This window comes from Pelodiscus sinensis, chromosome 22 (assembly GCF_052426305.1).
Source record: "Pelodiscus sinensis isolate ZL-2025 chromosome 22, ASM5242630v1, whole genome shotgun sequence".
Lineage (NCBI taxonomy): Eukaryota > Metazoa > Chordata > Testudines > Trionychidae > Pelodiscus > Pelodiscus sinensis.
Genome location: NC_143073.1, coordinates 11,834,306 through 11,858,029, shown reverse-complemented (window position 1 = coordinate 11,858,029; position 23,724 = coordinate 11,834,306). Strand labels below are relative to the sequence as shown.

Below are 23,724 nucleotides of genomic sequence, written 5' to 3'. Positions count from 1 at the left end.
CCCTGCTTGCTGCACCCCCCCTGCTTGCTGGCTCTGGCCCTGCTTCTGCATGGGTTTGCCGATGCTGACCCATGTAGGCAATCCCAGCCCTAGGTGGCCAAGTGGCTGGAGACACCCAGGTGCTCATGGTGGTGGCAATGTCCCCAGTGGCTCCCTTGGGGCTGGCAGTGGCCGTTTGTTCCCTGTTGCGTTACCTGGGAGTTTGGGGAGACTTCCAGGCAGCACCATGTTCCTGAATGTGATGTAACCGGCTGTCGCTGCTCTCTCTGCTGCTCCCCTTTGCAAGGATACCTCCCTCTCCCCACTCGGTCCCTCCCTACGTATCCCAAGGCAGCTGCTCAAGCAGTGCCACAGAGTCCCTGCCTGGGTACATGGGTGGGAACAAAAGTTTCACCTTCCTGAATATGGGCAGAGACCGAATCAAAAAGGCCCTGGCCCCAGGGAGCCAGTTTTGGTTACATTTCAGAGCCTGCTGCATATAATGCTCAGAGTAGACTCCCAGCACGGATAAGGGGGAAGGATGGTGCCACGGTTCAAACTGGGCTGCAGACAAGCACTAGAATCCTTCATATGTAGCGTTGTCCCAAATGCAGAGCCTGCTCTGGGACAAAACTCCCTTTGTCCTCAGCGGGGCCAAGATGCCCACTTTCCAAAGGTGCAGTGAGGCCTTGGGCCAGTGCCCCACCAGGCGATGCTGCAGAGGTGGGGTTGGGACCTGAAATCAGGAGTGTGACATTCCTCAGGGTACAGTGTGGATCAGTGAACAGCTGTGTCGCCTCCGTGTTCCGACCAGGGGTGCCATTTACACTGCTTCAGTGTGAGTGCACCCACTCCTGGTCTGCCCACACCCGCCTTCCAGATGAGTATGTTCCCGCCAGCTGAGTTTCATGACTGCTTCTAGCTCCCCACTCCTGAATTCTACTGCAGTGTGACACCAGCAAGTTCCTAGCCCCAGACGTGTGCCCAGAAATGTGTGCCTTGCACTGGCCAGCTCTTTCCTTCTGGACAAAACAAGCTCCTCGAAAGTCCATCATTTCATGAATAGAAAACAAGACGCATAAATCCTGTTATCTCAAATGGAGTTTCCCAAACACTTTGATCCAAGCACAGGCTGGTTTAGATAAAAGAATAAAACAAGTTCACTAACCACAGAAAGGTGGATTTTATGTGATTACAAGCAGGCCCACTGAACGGGGAGGTGGCAAAGGGAGCAATTGTCTGGGGACCCAGAGCTTCAGCAGTGGCGGCAGGCCAGAACCCCAAGCCTCTTTGAATTGCCGTGGGAGCACCATAGCACTGCTCCACGCTGATCTGAGGGCCGGGGTGTTGGGTTTCACACCAATTTGCGTGGCACTGAAGGCTGAAAAGTAATCGGCGTAATGGCATTGTGCAAGAGGGTTTTTCTTGCGCAAGAAGGGGCAGTGTAGACAGCTCCTTCTGGTGCAAGAGCCTCTTTTGTAAGAATGGCGGCTCATTAGCTATGCAAAAGAGGCTCGGCGATATTCCATGCCTAGCCTCATTTGCATATTTCTGGCGCAAGAAGCTGCGAGTGTAGACATAGCCTGGACGTGCCTTGTGTGCAGAGCTGTGGTGGGCAAGGACTGGCTTGGATTAAAAGGGTCACTTGGGACACTTGCACTAGGCCCCCAACCACTGGAAAAAACCCTAAATCGAGTGGCGCTTTGACTTCGTCCGTCAGGTCTCAATGCGACTTGCTCAAAGTGGCCCCGCTTCTCCCTGTCATGGCGGAAGGGCAGCTGGGCCAAACATGAGCTGTGTGTGTGTGGGACGGATGACGGGAGCGAGCTGAACTGGGGGTCAGGATGAGTGGCAGCCAGCCTACACCAAGGGTAGCAGTGCGCTGAGCCTGGGGGGCACCAAGGAGTGGCCAGGAAGGTCCCAGGGTTGGTGCAGGAGGGAAAGGGGAGGGTGATGGGAGAGTGACGAGTCTTGGGGTATGGTGGGTGGGGGCAGCTGGGGGAGCTTGGGGTGGTGGGGTGCATGGTGGGAGTTTTGGGGGTTGGGTTGGTGAGATGCATGGTGGGGGTTGTGGCGGTGGGGTGCATTGTGGGAGTTTTGGGGGTTGGGTTGGTGAGATGCATGGTGGGGGTTGTGGCGGTGGGGTGCATTGTGGGAGTTTTGGGGGTTGGGGTAGTGGGTGTGTTGGGGGATTGGAGTGGTGGGGTGTATCGTGGGGGTTGGAGTGGTGGGGGTTCTGGGAGTTGGTTGTGGAGGTTGTGGGGGTTGGGGTGGTGGGATGAGATGGAGTTGTGGGGGTTGGAGCAGGGAGATGCATGGTGGGGGCTGGGGTGCGGGGATGCATTGTGGGGGTTGGGGTGTTGCGATGCATGGTGGGGGCTGGGGTGTGGGGATGCATTGTGGGGGTTGGGGTGTTGCGATGCATGGTGGGGGCTGGGGTGTGGGGATGCATTGTGGGGGTTGGGGTGTTGCGATGCATGGTGGGGGCTGGGGTGCGGGGATGCATTGTGGGGGTTGGAGCAGGGAGATGCATGGTGGGGGCTGAGGTGCGGGGATGCATTGTGGGGGTTGGGGTGTTGCGATGCATGGTGGGGGCTGGGGTGTGGGGATGCATTGTGGGGGTTGGGGTGTTGCGATGCATGGTGGGGGCTGGGGTGCGGGGATGCATTGTGGGGGTTGTGGGTGGTAATGGGAATGTTGGGGTAGGGAGTTGTGATGTGAGGGATGTGGGGCTGTGGCCTGTGGGGCTGAGGTGCTGAAGGTTGTGGGGATGGGGATTATATCTGGGATGTTGTTTCTTTTCGTGGGCCTGAGCAGTGGAAGATCCTGGGCAGGCGGCTAGGGCTGTGGGATATGTCTGTCCCTGGGTGGGCAGCTCGGGGAGCAGGGGGCTGGTGGGCGCAGGCAGAACTGGGTATGCTCACACCATGGCCCTGCAGGAGGAGGATACCAGCCAGGCATCGGTGCAAAGCAGGGAGCTGCGGAGGCTAAGGAGAGGCAGGGGATAGCTGGCTGGATGGACAGAATATTTGTCCCCTGCTTTGAGCCCTGCAGGCGTTGAACAGCTGCTTTATGAGCAGTGCCGAGCAGCCGTGGGTGCAGGAGCTAATTAACCACCAACACTAGCTGCCTTCACCGCAGTGTAAAGCCCCTGTGCTTGGGGCCCCGGTTCCCGCTGGTTTGTGCATGCTCCTTGCTCGGGCCCTGCTCTTGCTGTGGGGAGCAGACAGGATTTCCTGCTGCACCAGCCCTGGAGAAAGCCCCGGCAGACCTGTCCCACCCCCGGGACGCATGGCTCTGGCCATGGCACTGTGCGCTGGCCTCCCCTGGGAAAGGGCAGAGGGTCGGAGGGTTTTTAGACGTCGGTGAGGCCTGTTGCTGCTCAGGGCCTTAGGGGGGATCACACAGACAACACTCCGGCCGCCGCTGCTCCTTGTGGCTTCGTGACGCTCTTGACTAAAGCGCTCGAGACGCGCTTCTGCCACAGGCGTGGTTTCCATTTCTGGCGTGGTTTTGGGGGGACTGCAATGAGTAGAGGGCCCCGGGAGAGGGACTGCTCATCTCACTATCACGAGACCAAGGTCCCAGCCTTCCTTTCTGTGCAGCTGGTTTCATAGTGTGGGGGTCCCTGTGTTCACACCAAGCACCTCGCCCACACTCGTCTGACTCACGGGGTGCTGCTGCGCCATGACGGGTGGGGGGAAGAGTCGGGTGCAGGGGGTGCGCTGTTGCCGTGGGCCCTTCCCTCATAACAACCCCTCCCCAGAGCTGGGCCCTGCCAAGACTTTTAAGGGACTTGGCAAAGGTGGGTGACTCAGATTTCCTGACCCAGTCACCCTCTAACAACTAGGCCGTATTGCATCCTGTACACTAATGTTTCCCCTCCCCCAACACACATACACACACGCATGCTCACTCTCTTTCTCACACACATACACACCCACGACCTCAGCTGGTGTTTTCACATGACCATGACTATGACCGTGGACTAGCATCTTGCAATCAGTGGCAGGTAATTGGGGAGCATCCCAGCTACTCAGGCACTGGCCTTTCACCTTCAGGCATGCTCCAGTCTCCAGCCAGCTCCTCTCTCAAGCTCTGCAGTGACTGTGGGTTCATCTGTTGCAAAAAACAAAACAAAACAAAAAACAAAAACAAACAAAAAGAAGCATTTTTCACTCCCCCTTGCTACCCTTACAATAGCTGGAAGACAGGGCCACAGCGACACAAGAGCGGCTCAGACGAAGAGCATCCCCTTGCAGTCACCCGCACTGAATTCCCATCATCCACCGAGGCAGGATTTGTGAGGGGCTGGCAGTTTCTGCACGGCCCTGTTCCTCTCCTTGCCTTTTCTTCCCCACCCCACCCTGTTCCCCTCACCTCCTGCTATCCCCCACCCCCACTGCAGGGAGCTCTGCCCCCACCTCGCTGCCTGGTGGTGGGAGGTGGGAGAGTTTGCTAACGGCCGCACCAAGTGGAGAAAGCAAAACACCCCCCCAGCTTACTGGCCTCATGAATAAATAACATTTCCTTATTCTGTTTTTCCACACCGTGCATGATTTTCAAGACATCTAACATGTCTCCCCACCCTTTAGTCATTTCTTTTCCACGCTGAAAAGTCCCCATCTTGAAAATCTCTCCTCCTATGGAAGCTGTCCCTAACCCCTAATCATTTCTGTTGCCCTTTCTGTACCTTTTCCAAATCCAATATCTCCTTTTTTAGATGGGGTGACCAGATCTGCACACAGTATTCAAAATGTGGGCATTTAATGACTTTACGTAGAGGCAATAAGGTATTTTGTCTTATTCTCTATATTCCTTTCCTAATGATACCCAATATTCTGTTAGCTTTTTAGTTTTTAGACTGCCACTGCACATAGAGCTGTTGTTTTTAGGGAACTATCCCCATTGATTCCAAGATCTCTCTCATGAGCTATTTTGTATTTAGAGTTAGGATTATATTTTCCCATGGGAATTACTTTGCACTTCTCAACACTGAATTCCATCTGCCCTTGTGTTGCCCAATCACCCAGTTTTGTGTTATCCCTTTGTATCTCTTTGCAGTCATCTTTGGATTAGTCCCTGTTCACCACCTTTCCAACAACATTTGTAAGTGTAACACAGTGATCCAAATGCAGATTCTTGCAGCACAACACTCCCCCTATTCTCCCTCCCCCCCATTTTTTAAGTGGAGTACCTGGCAATATTTCTATGATGATCTAACATCCTTCAATTTCTGGAATGCCCACCAGCCTTTCGTTATTCTTAATCTCCCTGCCTTCCTCTGTTTATAACAAACTCCCAGGCCCAAATGCAAAGCTGCAAGCAGCTCAAATGCAATTGCATTTAAGAACTGCTCTGGAGTCAGGGCATGGGTTTTAAGCAGACCTCAAGTATGAAATCCAGGGGGTTCAAACTCGGGAGGGAGGGGCTACTGCACCACTAGTCCCCCATAAATGGTGCCCCTGCCCATGCCTAACAATGGAACCTGCAGGTCCTTTAGGGCAGAGGTTCTCAAGCTTTGCTTTGAGCTCTCCCCCTCCCCCAACATGCTATAAAAACTCCATGGTCCAGCTGTGCCACGACAACCACTTTTTGGCACATAATAGCCAGGGCCTGCATTAATGAGTGGCAGGAAAGGCAATCGCCTGGAGTATCATGCCACAGAAGCACCGAACAGAGGTGCTGGGGGGTGCTGATGTACCCCCTGGCTTGCAATGGTTTCCATTAGTCAACAAAGCAAATAGAATGTTAGAAATCATTAAAAAAGGGATCGAGAATAAGGCAGAAAATATCTTATTGCCTCTGTATAAATCCATGGTACCCCCACATCCTGAATACTGTGTACAGATGTGGTCACCTCATTTGCCAGAAACTTTCACAAAAAATCCCAAACATAGTGAGGGAAATAATTGGTTGAGAGAAGGAAAAAAAAAACCTGGGGGCTGATCTTGTTGAGCAAAAAAACCCCCAAAAAACGGGACCCAAATTAAATTAAAAAAGGTCACTGCGCCTTTAAATTCCTGTTCCCCCCGCCTCCCAGTATTCTGGTTTTTTTTACCGGACGGAAGGAAAAGAACTGGATGCCTGGCAACCCTATCGCCTCATCACAAAAATGATTATATTGGCATTGGAAAAGGTTCAGAAAGGAGCGACAAAACTGATAAAGGGTTTGGCGCAGGTCCCATATGAAGGGAGATTAAAAAGACTTGGACTTTTCAGCTTAGAAAAGAGGAGACTAAGGGGTATATGATACAGATCTATAAAATCATGACTGGTGCGGAAAAAGTGAATAAGGAAAAATTATTTACTTATTCCCACAATATAAGAACTAAGGGTCACCAAATGAAATTAATAGGCAGCAGGTTTAAAACAAACCAAAGGAAGCTTTTCTTCACTCAGCGCACAGACAACATGTGGAACTCCTTGCCAGAGGATGTGGTGAAGGCTAGGACATTAACAGGGTTAAAAAAAGAGCTAGATAGATTCCTGGAGGTTAGGCCCATCAATGTCTATTAGCCAGGATAGGAAGGAATGGTGTCCCTAGCCTCTGTTTCTCTGGAGCCGCGTGACAAGGGAGGGATCACGTGATGATTACCTGTTGTGTTCCCTCCCTCTGGGGCATCTGGTATTGGCCTCTATCGGCAGACAGGATACTGGGCTGGATGGACCTTTGGGCTAACCCAGTATGGCCGTTCATATGTTCATATATGTCAAGTCCTGAAGCTCCCAGACTGAAGAGGTTCAGCCTGTACTAGTTTGAAAGGCCCAGAAGAAGACAGTGTCTTAACTGATTATATGCAGGGTTACTGTTTGGTTCAATGCCTCTTAGCGTCCCCACTCTACTCTACGCATTGTTCTAGGCCCCGGCACCCAAAAACTAAATTGCTCTGTCTTTAGCTTTAGGGGTGGCTTGGGGCGCCAGGCTGCAGACCTGCATGACAGGGTCTTGGCCCTGGGCCCTATAGAAACTCAGGCCAGCTATGCCTGGCAGACACCCTGAAACCTGTTCACCCTTTGTTGAGAACTAGGACTCAAGAGAGTTCAGAGACGACAAGCGCATGCGCGCGCACACACACACACACACATACACACCTGTTTATTATTTTTTCCATATTTCACCTGACTTTTGTACCATTCAAATGCACAAAAATAACGTGTGTTACTAGGAAAACAGAATACCTTGCAAGAGATAGATATAGTACAGTACATGTTGAACCTCTCTGGTTCAGCACCCTTGAGACCTGACTGGCGCCGAACTAGAGAATATCATATATATAGTTGCCCAGTGTCTGTGCGTCAGTAACGCTGACGTACACGGCCACGCCCCCTTCCCCGTGCTCCACGTTCGGCCAACCCCACAGCCCCTCGGACTCCCCCCACCCGCCAGCACTGCTTCCCTCTCCCCTTCCTCCTGCTCCCCATCCTCCCCTCCAGCTCCACAGCCCCCAACCCTCCCCAGCTCTGCTTACCACCCCCTTTCCGGCCAGCCCCGCCCCCTTCCCCTCCCTCTGTGGCGTGCTGCACCGCTCAGCTGAGCACAGGGACCTCAAACGGCCGCTTGCCGCTGCTTGCTCCCCCGCCGGGGCCCGGCCTGACCGGAGGAAGACAGAGCCGTGGACTCTCCATCGCTTGGGACAGTCTGAACTGGGCTGGCCCAACGAGGAGCAGGCTCCAATGGCCAGGGTGGGAGGCAGAAGGGGCGAGCCCCTCGCCCAGGCCTTTCCCCGCCTAGAGGGCCTGGTGAGCTGCAGACCCTCGAGGCTGGTGTCTGCTGTGCACTCCAGCAAATGCCAGGGTTGCTGTGGCTCGTGCCACGCCCTGGAATGCCCCTTCCGGCTGGGCTGGGTGGTGGTGGTGCAAACCCCCGGGGCAGCAGCAGGAAGCCACATTCCCTCTCCCCCTACGGCGCACGCTCACGACACCTCTCCTCCCTGCAGAGGCGCTGGCCGAACCCGAGCTGTGCTACGTCCTGGATGCCATCCTGTTCATCTACGGCATCGTCCTCACAGTCCTCTACTGCCGCCTGAAGGTGAGGCTCCGGGGCCGCGCTCCCCTCCCTGCAGGCCTTCAGCTCCCGAAATGACCAGAAACGACCAGGGGAGTGGGGGCGGGGGTTGGGAGGCTTCATCTCTGCAGTGGTTCATGGGACCAGCGCCTCTTCCCGGTGAAGCGTGGGGCACATGGGCAGAGCAGTGCTGCAGGGAGAGCTGCACCCCCTGCCTTAGCAGAGCCGGGGTAGCCGGCAGAACTGGTCTCACATCAGCCAGCAGTGCTGGGCTCTTCTTTCAGCCAACGATCCGCGCTCCCCGGCCCCCCTTGCAACACGCTGGCCCATGGCCTCTCTGCCGGGGTTACCCCAATGCAGAGGAGCTCCCAGCTGGCACAGCTACGCCTCCCGCCCATCAGCTGCTGGCACCAGGGGAAGGGGGAGGGCAGTGCAGAGGAAGTGGGTGGGGCAGACATGGGGATGGGTGAGTGACTGGCGCAGAAAACACGCCAGCAGCAACAATACCCAGCAGAGGCAGGGGGGCATCTCTCCGCCCTCTGCCCTCCAGAGGGAAGGTTGGACCAATCGTTCGGGCTCTAGGAGATGGGAGCGCTGGGGTTCATTCCAGGCTCTGCCGTAGGCGTATCTACGCCATGGCTGGGAGCTCAGTCGCCAGATTTGCTCACATTTGGAAATGGCTGCGTAGCCGGGGTAGCACCTCAGGCCGGCACCTTCCAGAATACAAGCCCACTCAGACTCTGGATATGGACCTGGGTGGCTAGCCCGAGCTGCTGGGGCTACAATAGTAAGGGGTCCAGACTTCACTCAGACAGTTTAGTACAACCCCAGGGCTGCTCTACAATGCGGTGGCCCTGGGTATTAGCACCCACCCCGCCAGCTGAAAATTTGACCTCCAAAACGTTTCAGGGGCTAGTTGCTCTCTAATTCTTGCTTTTCGTTTCCTTCTTCAGCTCCAGGTTCGAAAAGCACCCAAGGCTGACGTGACCGCAGGCTATGATGTACGTCCTTTTGGCTTCCTGGCACTTACTCCCTGGCCCGGGCCTTGTGGGGGTAGCAGACAGACACCTCTCATCATCTGCGGCATCTTTTGCTTTAGTCCGTGTCTCATGGCCCCTCAGTGCAACCCGGTCCAGAGCTGCTGGATGGCTTTGGTGGTGCTGCACAGCCCAGCTCTCCTCTGGGGTGCACTGGGATCAGGGGGCTGTTTTGGATGTGCTGACAGGAGGGCCCTTACGCTGCACTGCAGGGAGGCCTGGTGCGATGTGGGAAGCAGTCCAGGGACCCAAACCCCAGTCCAGCTCTGCCGCTGATTTGCAGTTTGACCGCAGGCATGTCAGTTCCCCGTCTCGCAATCATGTCACTGACCCGCCTTTGCAACGTCCTTTAGAGTCTGTGCCTGAAATATCGGGGCTGGGTCCTAGTGTGTCCCGCGGTTCTTGGCCCACTTGGCTGCTGGGCTCCAGAGCCCATCCCTCATTTGAGGAAGGTGGGGGTGTTTGTCTTCAGTGGGCTTATGCCCCCCTGTGTCCCTCAGCATTCAGATGGCTGGCACTTTTCACCAGCATTCAACAGGCACGCACATAAAGAGGCAGGAGCGATGCTGGAGGGGGAGAACCCTGCAGGGGTCCCTGTGCTGTGTTCCCACGCCAGCTGGGAGCCATCAAGGTGGGATCTGCCTCACTTCTAACTGGAGCAAGGTGTCGCGGACCCTGGAGTAGAAGCCTTTGAGCATTTTGCAAAGTCTCGTTTCCGTCCCTGTGGGCGGGTGAATGCAGGTCTCCGTGCCTGGTGCCCTCCAGCCCAGCCATTCCCCAGTCTCAGGCTGGAAGGGGTTTGTAAACGTTCAGTGAATTTGGCTCAAAGCCCTGGATTGCACCCAGCAGCCCCTATGTGCCTCCAGGCAGGCCCTGCTCAGTGTGTCTCCCTCTCTTTAGAACAGGGGTGGGCAAGAGGGCCTCTGTGGGCCGGATCCAGCCTGCCAGGCGGGTTGACTCTGCCCGCGGAGGCCCTGTTGCTCTGCTGCCCCCAGGTCAATCAGGACCTGGGGGCAGGAGGAGCATGCAAAGTTTCCTCCACTCTGCCCCTGCCCTGCAAGGGGCACATGACCCTTAGAAGCACCACACACTCCTGGCAGGGTGGGAGTAGACTTCACACGCTACCCCGCCCCCAAGCCCTGATTGGGGGCAGAAGGGGGAGTGTGCGAAGTCTCCTCCCACCGCCAGGGGCATGGGCTCCTAAGGGGAACCTCTGGGGAAGGGCAAAGGTGCTTCCCCACCCTCAGACCAATCATGATCGATGGGTGGGGAAGCAGAGAAGTATCCTGGCCCCGCTTGAGGTCCCTTCCAGTGTGGCCCGGGGGCACTTAAAAAATTTCTGAAGTGGCCCCCGGCAAAAAATTATTTCCCACTCCTGCTGTAGAAGCATGGGGAGTTCCTTGAGAAATCCTGCTGGAGATTTGGGATTCCAATCCCCTTCCCTGGAGAAGAATCTAAGCGTTTAGGGAAGCCACCAAGGGAATCCAAACATCCAGAGGCGTAGGTGCCCCTGGCTGCAAAATGAGCCCCTGCCTGATCGGGGAAGCCAGAGAGACTGTGGCAGAGAGGCAGTGCTGGCTGTTTGAGCTAAGAAGACAGCCCAGTCTAGACCTCACACAGCAATAGCCACCTTGTTATCTAGGTGGGAATAAACCACTGAGAACCGAAAAAGAGTCCTCCAGAAACAGGCTTGTAGAGAACACCACCTGTCAGACACAGCAGGTGGCCTTTGCATGCAATTATGAGTGCCCTGGGCAGGGTTCCCTCTAAATGTTCCCATCCATGTGCTGAATAAATTTTATTCTGCGCACCAAGGCATGTGTGGATGTGCACCACCCATAGAAACACATTCTGCTGGCCGTGGGGGCTGTCAGCTCTCTGCTCAGAAGCTCAGTGGCACTGGAATCTCTCCTGGGTAGCCTCCCCAGCCTTCAGCGTCCAGGGAACCCTGGCCCTGGTTCTAGTCTAGAGAATGCAGCAGTGGCTGGATTTCAGTGCAGTGCTTGGCACATCATGTGTTCATATCGTCCTCGGAAAGGTCAGGCAAACAGGCTTGGAGGTTACGCCGTCACAGGGGTTGAAAACTGGCTAAAGGGGTTAAAAAGGCAGATGACTGGCAGCAATGGGCTGAGGGAGTGGCAGGGATCAGTGCTGGGCACTGACTCACTTAATACCTTTGTTAATGGTCTGGAGCAGTGTTTGTTAAACGTTTTAAAACCGAGGAACACCAAATAAAAATTTTTTTTTATGAGGAACAAAAAGAAAAATGGGTCGGGGGTAAAGTTATTGAGCAAAAAAAAAAAAAAAGTCGCCTTCCCCCCTTTAAGGGCGGCCATTTTAAATTCTGTTGTTCTCCACTGCACACTTCCAACAGCCTCGCAACCGGTGTGCCGCAGAACACAGTTTAAGAAACACTGGTCTGGAGGAATAGGGCAAAGCCCTGGTACTGGGACGCATGTTGCTACAAAATGGGGAGGAGCTGTGAGCACATGGGAGGGTGGAGGGAAACCAGATCAGACAGGGGCAGCAGGACTAAGAGGAAGGGGAAGGCAAGTCCTTCCCAAACGACCAGCCCGGCCTTGCCCCCACGCTGCCCTCAGCCCATCCCTCTTCAATGAGTCTCCCCTAGAGCTGTCTGGGATTCAGCCTTGCCAAGGCTGGGGCGGTGCCACCAGCTCTCTGGGGGCTGGGGAAGCTGGGGCCAGGTACCTCCAGCCTTGCTTCTCCCCGCATGTTCTGGCCAGGGCCGGGGAGGCTGGAGCTGCCTCCCCTTCTCCCTCCTGTGCTGGCGTGGGGGAAGGTTGTGGCCTGCCCCTACAGAGGGGTGCTACGTGGCTCCCATGGAGTGCTGGGCGACAAGGGTGGGGTTCACCCGTTGCTCATGAGAGCAGACCTGGGCTGGGAGAAAATCAGCCGATGCTCAGAGTGAGGGAGAGAATGCAGCAAAGCTGCCCTGCAGAACGAAATGGGGGTGGCGCCAGCGAGAGGAGACTCACGCTGCTGTCGGGACACCGGTGCGGCTTTGAGCTGTGTCCACAGACACATCGCATCATGGGCCAGGAGAGGTGACACTCTCTTTCCCATCCCTGCAACCTGGCATTGTAGGCACCTTGGATCAGGGAGCTACTGGCAAAGGGGAATTCAGAGGAGCGGGGCCTGAAAGCATTAATGCCTGACTAAGGCTGGTCAAGTTCCCTCTGTCTAGTGTGGCTGGGGCAGGGGAAGAAACACCAGATGAAAAAAAAAAAACCCGAGAGGAGGAGAACTCTGGGATGGGGCAGGGGGAAAGGGTAGAAGTGGGAGGAACTGGGATGAAATAAAAAACAAAACCAAACCCCTGTCCATCCAGGATAGTTCAGAATTTCCGCTTCTGAATCTGGCTAAAACCACAAGGCAGCTGCATAGAAAGGGAGGAAGGGAAGTTACTTTATTTTTCAAACTTCTAAGAGTTCCAGCTTTGGGCAGAGCTGGGGGTTCGTTTGTGTGGACAGGCCTTGTTCCACCCCCTCTTTCCCTCCACAAGTCTGTGTCACCACAGCATGGGGGCAGGCGGAGGAAGAGCCTGTTTGGGTTGTTTTGCTTCTTGTTCCTTGTGACTCACCTTTCTTTCTCTTTCTCTTTGTGCAGCAGAAAGGAGAAGGGATCTACACAGTAAGTACCCAAACTTCCTCACCCGGCTTGCTGCCCCCGTGGAATAATTTGCATTGGGATTGGGGCCTTTCATCAGCCCCCAAGGTGTCAAGAAGATGCACTTGGGAGTTGCCTGGCACAGCCATATTCCAAATTCATTAATAGATGGGATTCAATGACCACACTGGTGTCTGCCAGAAAGTTATTTCCATCTGACAACGGTGGTAACAGCCCCGGCAGGACTGGTTTCAATCCATGTCCACATCACCAAACCACCGTTGGCACTAACTGGCCCCTTGCTGGCAGTCTCAGCACAAAGACCAAGGACTGAGCTGCCCGATCATGCCCAGAGGGGTTCCCTTCAAGGCAGGCGCGCTGCCAGAGGGAGAGACACCTGTTTTCTGGGTGACAAGTGAGCACCAGTCTTGGAGATGCCAACCTGGTCCCTCTCCCTAGCATGAAAATTCTGTGTTGGGTTACTTTGGGAAGGGTCCTGCAATGCCAAACACCTGCTCCAACTCTGCTGCTTTGCTCATACCCAGCAGCCCGTTTCTTGGTGGCTTTTGAATAAGGAAGGGGAGGTTTTTCTGGGCAGGGCCACCAACTAGCCCCTGCTCCATGCACCCGGTTCAGACGGGCACTAACGTCCTGCCAGGCCAGCAGGGGCGTGACGACGACAATGGCTGATGTTCTACCTAGAGTGGAGCCTGCTTTGCTGGTGGGCTGGCGAATGAGGATGAGCACTGGGTCCACAAAGCAGGGAACACTCCTGGACTACATGGGACCCGGCCAGGCTTTTCCAGCTCTTGTCTGACCTGGAAGGAAAACTCATCCCGCCCCAGTCCTGGAGCTGGCGTTGGAGCCTCAGCTACCAGCTCTATCCTCTAGTCCCAGGCTCGATTCATTGGCATTGTTTCGGGAGTCCCATTCGGAACCCAAACCCTCATGCACAACACCGCTTTTGTCTCCTCTTCTTCCTCACAGGGGCTCAGCACTCGTAGCCAGGAGACCTACGAAACCCTCCAACACAAGCCCAATTAGGAGCCCAGCTGGAACCTCTGCAGAAGGGGGTTGAAGGGGGAAGCAGGTGTTCCCCAAAGGTGATTTATACAAATTCCTCCCCAGCAAAGAAAAAGCTTCGCTGAAACCGTAGCCCCCACATGCTGAAATGCTGGAAGGGGTTGCGCCCCTGTTCCTCTGCATGGAAAACATCTGCCCTTAGTTGTCCATTGCTCTGAGACTCTGCAGGACCAGCCTTTCCTCTCCCGCCTCTCTCGTGTTTCCAGTGCTGAAGATGTCCTGTCCCTTGTGCCTGCACAGTGAGTCTCCGCTGTGACAACTGTGGGGTGCCATGCATGGTTCCCTCCAGCAGCGAAGCACTTTGTCTACACCCCCTCACCAAGAACTATAATGCAAACATCTCCCTGAGCAGCTCTTGGAAACCTCTGAGCCAATGGAGAATCAGGGAATTGTAGGACTGGAAGGGCTCTCGAGAGGTCATCTAGTCCAGCCCCCTGCACACATGGCAGGAATAAGGACCATCCCTGACAGGTGTCTGTCTAACCCGTTCTTAAAAATCTCAACCATCTTCTTAGACAATTTATTCCAGTGCTTAACTACCCTGACAGGAATTTATTCCCCTAACGTCCGGGCTAAACCATCCTTGCTGCAATTTAAGCCTATTGCTCCTTGTCCTATCCTTAGAGATTAAAGAACAAATTTTCTCCCTCCTCCGTGTACAAACCTTTTATGCACTTGAAAACTCTGATCACGTCCCCTCTCAGTCGTCTCCAGACGAAACATTTTTTGATCCTCCCTCATAGGTCAGGTATTCTACACATGTTAACATTTGTGTTGCTCTTCTCTGGACTTTCTCCAGTTTGTCCACCTCTTTCCTGAAATGCAGTGTCCAGAACTAGACACGATATTCCTGCTGAGTCCTAATTGGCCCGGAGTCTACTTCTCATGGCTAGCTCACAACATTCCCTGATAATGACTGTGCCCGTCGTGGGGAGCAGGGACTAGTCCCTTCTCTGTGCTGGAAAGTCACAGGCTTTAGTAGCGTGTTTTGGTTGCTTTGATCACTTTGCTTTGGTGCACAGAGGTGGCTCACACTGCAGTGTCTGACCTTCCACAGGCAGAGACTTAATAAGGTCCCTGTTCTATTGAGGAGAGATATTCACAGGAGGTTTGTCTGCCACATGGCCACTATTTTTCTGGCTTAGCTAGTGCTGCCACTTCACTGGCGGCTGCTGGTTTACCAGTAATGGAGAAGTAGGATTCACATTTCCCCTGAAGGACCTAGGGTCACCACTGACAGATAAGTCCAGGGGGCAGGCCCAGTAAAGCACCATGTTCGATATAAAGCATCCCATAAAGGCCTGCAAAAGAAAGACAGGCTACTGTTCTCAGAGCTTGCAGGTAAGTTGAAGAAGACCCCCTTTCAAATATTAGGAGTTCAAGTGCAACGTGATTTTGGGAGCCACCTAATTTGGGAGCCAACGTGATTTTGGGAGCAGGATGATGTTGGAATCCTACGTGTGAGTCACAACTAGAGTAAATGTGGGGAATTTGTGACACTGGATGGCAGCAGCAAACCATCGCCTGTGTCCTGGGCCACCAGACCAAAGCTTTTGTGCTTATAGTTGAATGCTGGTCACTTCCTCTCACTTCTTAACACACATGGGTCCCACACTTGGTTCTGGGCATCACTTCTGGAGCTCCTTTTGCCACTGGTCAGGCAACAGGCTCCAGAAATGCCAGGAAAAGGTGCCGATGCAAAGACAAAATGCAGAAGTGTACAGAAATGCTTAACCTTCTAGGAGCCTCTTTCTGCTGATGTATTCTCATAACAATAGACACCTATTTTTTATTGAGTTGAATGTTTAAAAAGTATATTCTGTAGCAAATACACCATGATACAGAAATTAAGACTTCCTAATATTTTGAATGTATATTTGTAACCCTATACTGGCTTGTATTTTTTTTTCATTAAAACTTGTATACAGAATATGGTGAGCATGTGCGCCTTTATTTAACCTCCTTGCTATGAAATCCCAGGATCTCTTAAGCTACATCTACACTGCACTGTTATTTCAGAATATGCTATTCCGGAATAGTTATTCTGAAATATCTTATTTTCAAATAGCATGTCTACACTGCAGGGAAGCCTCAAAATTAATTTGAGACAGGCTTCCCTAATGTAGACCTGCTATCTCAATTTAGAGCCCCAGGAGGAATAACTTAGAATGGCCCTGGTGAGGGGCTATTTGGAAATAGCAGCAGTGGAGCATCTACACAGGCCTTATTTCAAAAATAGCTATTTTGGAGTTATTTTGAAATTATTTCAAAATAATGGAATTGCTGTGTAGATGCTCACATAGTTATTTTGGAATAACAGCTATCTTAGTAGCCAGATGATCTTGTGTTGCCATCTGGTTACAGTTTATAAGGCCTTGTCTACACTGGCTTTTTTTGTTGCCAAAAACTACCTTTTGTTGACAAAACAGTGAGAGCAACTTTTGTCAGGAAAAACACCCAGTTTTGGCAACAAGAAACTTCCACCCTGCAAGAGACTTTTGTCCCATTATTGTTGACAAAGAGCTGGTGTGAATTCTGCTGTTTGTCTTGTCGAAAGAACTGGCTTCTGCGAGTATCTCACAATGCCTGCCTTGATGGCTGTGCTGAGTGTTTTGTGATCTCGGCTACCCTGCAGACATGCAATCCTCCCCTCCCCTTTCAAAGCTCCAGGCAGTATCTGACAGCTGAGTGAGCTGCCCCATTTGGGGAACAAATGAAAAACAAATAATTGGAATGCTCCTGTTCTGCTGCTGCAGGGGGAGGGACAGGCTGCTGTGCTGCTTTGATATTTTTCAGCACGGAGAGCTCACAGAGCTACGAGGGAATCCCAAGAAGCACAGGGATCAGCTCTGCCTTCCCACAACACTGCATTGTGGGGTGCTTCCCCCAATTGTTTTCCTCTATCTGTCGGCAGGGGAGCTAGCAATGTGGCCATGACATGTTGACAATGGGAGGCAGAAAAAACGGGTTGACTGGTTTTCACTTTTGCTGGATTTGCATGTTGACAGCACTTTTGCCGCCCAACCTTCCCAGTGTAGACACAGTGTAAGTTAAGTTGGCTGAGCTTACGTGTGAGCAATTTGCCTCCAGGTAACACCTAGTTAGCGCAAGGAGTGGTGTTAGCGATGGAGTGGAGACACATCAGCATGCTGTTTTATAGCACTGTGCTGTAGGAGGTGGTAGTTTTGATGTGAGGTAACACCTGTACCTCTTCCTCAATATCCCAGCATATTAGAGAGGAAAAAGGCACAGGCTTCCAGCTGAGACATTGTGCAAACATCCTGGCCAGTTTTGGTTGGCAGTGTTTTTTGCATGAGTACCACTGTTAACACTAGTGTCCAGCACTGGGGTTCAGGCACAAACCTTCCCTTTCAGTGTGAAGGCTTGTGTGATGTTGTGGGGTCCTGTCTGCTCAGTAACCTGGGGTTCCCCTGAACTGTGATGTGTGATTCCCACTGACTCACCCTCATGTGTATTGGCCCAGTATGAGCAGATAACACTACTCTTTTCAGGGGGGAGAGACAAAGGAAGGGAGGCAGAGAAGAACACTTGGCTGGGGGGTAGGTCTGGGAGCAAGGCAGTTTCTGGCTGGGTTGCTGAGTGCTGAGGGTTGAGGGGGGTGATGGACCCCCTAACCCAACGGGTCTGAGGCATCCTGGCCCTGACTCCTATAACCACATCATGTCTATGCTGCGCTGTATCCTGGAGAAGCAATAAACTCTCTCTACTCTACTGGCTGGCGGAGACTGTTCTTGCTGCTACGGGGGTGCAGGATCGGGGGGAACCCCAATGTGCCGTCACAGCTTGTCAGCTATCGTATTACAGAAAAGAGTCAATTTCCAGCCCTTCTCTGTGGGAAGAAAACTCTCACCACAGAAGCTGAGGATGGGAGGAAAATTTTTCCTGAAAATCGTGAATTATGCACAGTCTCAGCCACAGGCACATTAGGGAGTTGCAAAATCCATGAATCATCCCATATAATTTAACGCCTCAGCTTCCCGGCAGCACCTAATCGCTCTACATTGATAGGGTTTCCCCTAAAAACTCTGACTTATTCTCGGTAGCCATGGTGATTGTTTCTCTGATCCCCCATATTCCCATTAGAAAAATGTTACAGAAATCTTTCTACAGACTCTGGGGCTGTCCCGGGGCAACCCCCACACGCTCTTTCCACAGGATTAGGGGAAGAGTGGTAAGGTACAAAAGGAGATTTAAAGTGCAGATTCTCATACAAATTCTGCCCCATTGCATGTATGTGAAGGCGCTGGTTCCATGCGCAGCCCACCATAATGCTGGTGAGATATGAGAGGGGGACCTTCTGAGCCCTCTGAAACCCACCATGGGGCATCAGTGATGCTGAGGTCAAGCTGTACACCTCTGACAGGCCTGGCACTGATCCACCAGTAGGGACACACCCGTCTGAGTCTCACCAATGCCTCTTCCAGCCTCCAATAATAGAGAAATTCCAGGCAATTCCCCTCAGCTTCCCAGTTTTGCACCTCAGGCCTGGACCATCCTGTCCTGGTCAGAAGCCTGGCCAATGTAAGTTCACCACTCCCTTAGTAGGGCATGAACACTCTAGGTTTTGGAAACCGAGCAGAAAGTTCCCAAACATTTCAACCCAAACTCACTGTTTCAGGCCAAGTATAAAACACGTCAATGGGCTACAGAGAGAGAGAGAGAGAGAGAGAGAGATTTTGAGTGATTATCAGTCGCAAGCGCCGAGACCCAAGTTGGTTGCTTAAGAAATAGAAATGAAATGTGCCGGCGACATACTCAGCGGATTTGAATCTTGCAGTGCCCCACCTGACAAACAGGTATTTGTTCTTCAGTACAAAGACTGGACCCAGTTCAAAGTCTTTTTCTGCCCCCACTCTGAGTGCCTGTTCTGCAGCTCCTATTGGCTGGGAATTGCAGCCAATGGGAGCTGTGAGGATGGTGCCTGTAGGGGAAGGAAGCATGCAGAGCTGCCTGGTTACATAAGAATGGTCATACTGGGTCAGACCAAAAGTCCATCTAGTCCAGTATCCTCTCCTCCAACAGTGGCCAATACCAGATGCCCCAGAGGGAGGGAACACAATAGGTAATCATCACGTGATCCCTCTCCTGTCATCCATTTCCAGACAAACAAAGGATAGAGCCACCATTCCTACCCATCCTGGCTAATAGCCATTGATGGACCTAACTTTCATGAATTTATCTAGCTCTTTTTTGAACCTTGTTAAAGTCCTGGTCTTCACAACATCATCTGGCAAGGAGTTCCACAGGTTGACTATGCTGAGTGAAGAAAAACTTCCTTTGGTTTGTTTTAAACCTGCCTCCTATTAATTTCATTTGGTGACCCCTAGTTCTTATACTGTGGGAATAAGTCAAAAACTTTTCCTTATTCACTTTTTCCACACCAGTCATTATTTTATAGACCTCTATCATATCCCCCCTTAGTCTCCTCTTTTCTAAGCTGAAGAGCCCAAGTCTTTTTAATCTCCCTTTATATGGGACCCATTCCAAACCCACATGAGGGACATGTTGCTGTTTCCAGAGAGTCTCCCCTGAGATGCTTAGATCCCTCACCCCCTGCTGTACTTCGATCCCCTGCCTCAGCCTGAACCCCCTCCCACACCCAAACTCCTGCTGCTGCTACAGGGGAGAGGGGCATAATAGTCCAAGAATCCCTGCTGAGTGGTCCCAGAGGTCCCGGAAAGACACAGAATTTGTGACCTGCACCTCAAACCTATAGCCTTAGTGAGGATGTTGCTGTCTCGCTTTTATATTTTCTTCCAGCTTGCTGGGAAGATTGTCTCGGATAGCGAATGCTTTTCCTGGTGGGTGTTGACGAGCCATTACTGCTGTCTGGCTATGCCACTGTTACACCTGGAAGGCTGGCTATGGGTGTTCCCAACGTCGCAGCATCTTTCAGTAACCCGTAGGCGTGTCATAACCTCACATACAATGAGCGGGCCCATAATCCAACAGGCTATTAATGCTCAGCTGATCAGGACTTTTAAAATGCATATTTTGTGCAGAGCATCTCAGCATCCTATCATAGCGGTGAGTATGGGGATTTCCAGGGTGCTACTCTGGTACCGAGCATCACTGTGTGATCGGTTGCTATGAGAACGCTCAGGATTTCTTGCCTTCTGTGCATTGCCAGCTCCAGTCTACCAATGTGGACATAGCGTTGGTTTCCTTGGGCCTTTCTGACACATCCCACATATGCAAATTGTTGCTATGACCAGTATCGTTTTAGGCTATTTTACCCACTGACCCAAATGACAGCAGAGTTCCCAGCTCTTATGGCTTTATCACCAGTTTTGTGATATGTTTAGCTTACAGCGCCACCTCCCAGTCTCATTCATGTGTTTTATGGGAAACTCTCCACTTTCGTTTTTTAATAAAGGAAGTTTTTAACCCTTATGACTGTGGAGAAAAAGCTTGAAAATAGGAACTGAGTTCAACAAGCAAGCTTAAAAAAAATAGAAGGCAAATAAAACGGACTCAGCATATATTATTTTTTAAGATCTCAAGAATGTTTTACAAAATCCTGACTCCTGATTTTTGAAGGCCAAGGTTGGCATTACTGGAGGTGAACTCCCCACGGGGCAAGATTAGCTGACCTGCTGCACATCTTGCATTTATCCGATCTAGGGCTTATCAGGTCCGATGCAGAGTTGCAAAATCATCAGTCTTCACTTCTGCATGGGCAGGTTCCAGTTCTTCCTGTCACCATGATATGGGCCTTAATCAGAGGGACAGGAAGAGAGGGAGGGGAGGAAGGAAGAGGGGGAGAGTCAGGGGATGATGGGAACTGACTCACTTCCCATGATGTTGGGTTTCCTCTGAAGAATTTGCTGTTTCTCACAGTTATACATGTAACCTGGGACAAGTACACACAACCCCTGTGCACCGGCAATACCCTTCTCACCCCCCACAAGCACAGAGTCTCAGTGCAGGAAAGAAACTTTTAATGAAAGGTGGGAAGTCACCCGACATGAATTCATTAAACTGCCCCGTGCATGATTCAGTAACACAAAGCTGCGTGCAAGACACCCAGCCCAGAGTGCGTGAGACAGTGACTTCCGCTTCATGTCCCTGAGTTCTACACCCCCAAAGCTCCTTTGCTGTGCTCCCTCACCACAACTGCTCCTCCCAGTGGTTATCCTTGGTCAGTGAGGACTCAGGGTTCAGCAATGCAGCAGTGTGAGTTCCCCTCGGGGGAGAAGACACCCTGCAGCCGCTGGTCTGCCCCGTCAGCCGCGCTGCTGGCTGCCCTGCACACAGTCCCCTCCTGCTGCCCCTTGCTCCCCTACTGCGACCTCGGCAGGTCATGGTCTTGAAGCTGACAGGGAGACGCCCCCCCGCCCAAAGAACTCCCAGTCGGAGAATGTGGCTAGGCAGCTTCCACTGACAACTGAGTTAGCTTGAAGGTCCAGCAGAGGTATGAGAGGCCAGCACTTCCTACAGCACTGTCCCAAGGCCCGGTCTGCACTCGGACCTTATACATAGGCAGGGGGTGAAGATTAGGCTGGGGGAGACATGCACCCTTCTGACCTCCCTCCCTCTGCACCACACCATGGAGAAGGAGGAGGGTGCATGTTCCTAGCCTACCTGGCCTCGAAGGAAGGGAGGGCAGCACACAGCCTGAGCCTCCCCAGCCCCGGAGGGCAGGTGCTCAGGGGCAGTAACACTCCGCCCTTAGCATGCCTACATAAGAATATAAGAACGGCCATACTGGGTCAGACCAACGGTCCATCCAGCCCAGTGCCCTTCCCTTATTTATTCTTGGATCTGGACTTTTAATACTCCAGTCATCTGAGGAAGTGGGCTGTGCCCACGAAAGCTCATGATACCAGCTACACGTTTTGTTAGTCTATAAAGGGCTACCAGCCCATTTGTTGTTTTTTTCTGTCACAGACTAACTCGGCTACCCCCTGAAGCTCATCTACATGTTTTGTTAGTCTTTAAGGTGCTACTAGACTATTGGTTGTTTTTTAAGTTTTTCCATTTAGGGTACGTCTAAACTACATGCCTCTGTCGGCAGAGGCATGTAGATTTGTTTGTTCAGCAAAGGCAAATGAAGCCGCGATTTAAATGATCGCGGCTTCATTTACATTTACATGGCTGCCGCGCTGAGCCGACAAACAGCTGATCAGCTGTTTGTCGGCTCGCCGCTAGTCTGGACGTTCCCCCTGTCGATATCAAAGCCCTTTGTCAGCAGCCCCGGTAAACCTCATTCCACGAGGAATAACGGGGCTGCCGACAAAGGGCTTTGATGTCGACGGGGGGAATGTCCAGACTAGCGGCGAGCCGACAAACAGCTGATCAGCTGTTTGTCGGCTCAGCGCGGCAGCCATGTAAATGTAAATGAAGCCGCGATCATTTAAATCGCGGCTTCATTTGCCTTTGCTGATCTGTCTAATCTACATGCCTCTGCCGACAGAGGCATATAGTCTAGACACAGCCTTACAGACTAACTCGGCTACTCCTCTGAAGTAATTCATTGTTTTACTGTAAAGTGATTTTGCTTGGTCTGACGGTGGGTGGAAACTTTACATTAGATGTTTATCTCTGCATAGGAGATTTTCGTATTCCTGTTTTTCCTTATGTGTCTTCATATACAATAATCATATCATGCTCAGCTGTAAGCTACCTCTTTGTCCAGTTTTAGATTCACCTTTAAAGGCTTTTTTGTGATAATAAACTTTTAATTCTAGTTGTTTAATAAACTTCATATCTAATCTGGCAAGTACCCCATGTTCATGATCATAATAATGCACCACATATTAGATGAATTTAATAACAGGAACATGTTAGCAGGAAAAATTTCAAGACTTTGAAATAAGACTATAAAGACTGTAAATAACATCCCTAAACCATTATCACATAAATAGTAGCCCAGTGTCTGTGAGTCTGTAATGCCAAAATGCTGGCTGTTCCCTCTGGGCAGCCCGTGCTACATGCGGAGTGCGGGGCCCAAACGGCTGCTTGCTCTGCTTGCTTCCATGCGGCGGCCCGGCTGAGCAGTGCAGAAGTCAGCCAAGTGCCACCGCGGGAGGGGAAGGGGGAAAGGGGTGGTGACGTGCGGCATGACAGTGGCTCCAGGCCCCGCACCCTGGCTGTGAACATCATCGCCTTGCCCCCCTTCACCTCCTGCTGTGGTGCTCAGCTGACTTCTGTGCTGCTCAGCCAAGCCACCATGTGGAGCAAGTGGTGCAAGCAACAGTTTGGGCTCCGCGCTCCCCATGCAGCACGGGGAGTGCGAAGCCCAAACAGCCGTTTGGGCTCTGCGGTCCCCCAAGTGAGAGGCAGGAGGGGGAGGAGAAAAGAAAGAGAGAGACAGAGAGAGAGAGGCAGGAGGCAGAGGACAGCTGAGAGAAAGAGAGGGGGAGGCAGTAGGAGGAGGAGAGAGAGAGAGAGAGAGATGGAGCAAGAGACCGGAGGCTCAGGAGAGAAGACCAACATGGAGGAGAGACCTGAAAATCCCGTTTTAGGATGGGCTAATTGGCTAGTTATATAATACTCATTGGCTGCATCTAGACTGGCAAGTTTGTCCGCAAAAGCAGCTGCTTTTGCAGAAAAACTTGCCAGCTGTCTACACTGGCCGCTTGAATTTCCGCAAGAACACTGACTTCCTACTGTCTGAAATCAGTGCTTCTTGCGGAAATGCTATGCTGCTCCCATTTGGGCAAAAGCCCTCTTGGGCAAATGCTTTTGTGCAAGAGGGCCAGTGTAGACAACATGGTATTGTTTTGCGCAAAAAGGCCCCGATCACGAAAATGGCGATCGGAGCTTTCTTGCGCAAAACCGTGTCTAGATTGGCACGGACGCTTTTCCACAAAAAGTGCTTTTGTGGAAAAGCGTTGGTGCCAATCTAGACGCTCTTTTCCGCAAATGCTTTTAACGGAAAACTTTTCCGTTAAAAGCATTTGTGGAAAATTATGCCAGTCTAGACGTAGCCATTGTGAAGTATATACAATTAAATTTTGTGTAGTC

At 52.1% G+C, this 23,724-nt stretch overlaps 1 protein-coding gene across 2 annotated transcripts in view; it reads left to right on the top strand.

Moving 5' to 3' along the window:
• Positions 1 to 15,664, top strand: part of FCER1G (Fc epsilon receptor Ig) — a 30,232-nt gene extending 14,568 nt beyond the window's left edge. The window contains exons 2-5 of one of the 2 annotated variants that reach the window (XM_075907110.2): positions 7,920 to 8,011; positions 8,941 to 8,988; positions 12,655 to 12,675; positions 13,639 to 15,664. In XM_075907110.2, the coding sequence (XP_075763225.1) occupies positions 7,920 to 8,011; positions 8,941 to 8,988; positions 12,655 to 12,675; positions 13,639 to 13,695 (218 nt within the window). In that variant the 3' untranslated portion in view covers positions 13,696 to 15,664. Of the gene's footprint in view, positions 1 to 7,919; positions 8,012 to 8,940; positions 8,989 to 12,651; positions 12,676 to 13,638 lie in introns of both variants that reach the window. The other variant, XM_006115252.4, reaches the window with a different exon arrangement.
• The last annotated feature ends 8,060 nt before the right edge of the window (positions 15,665 to 23,724 follow it).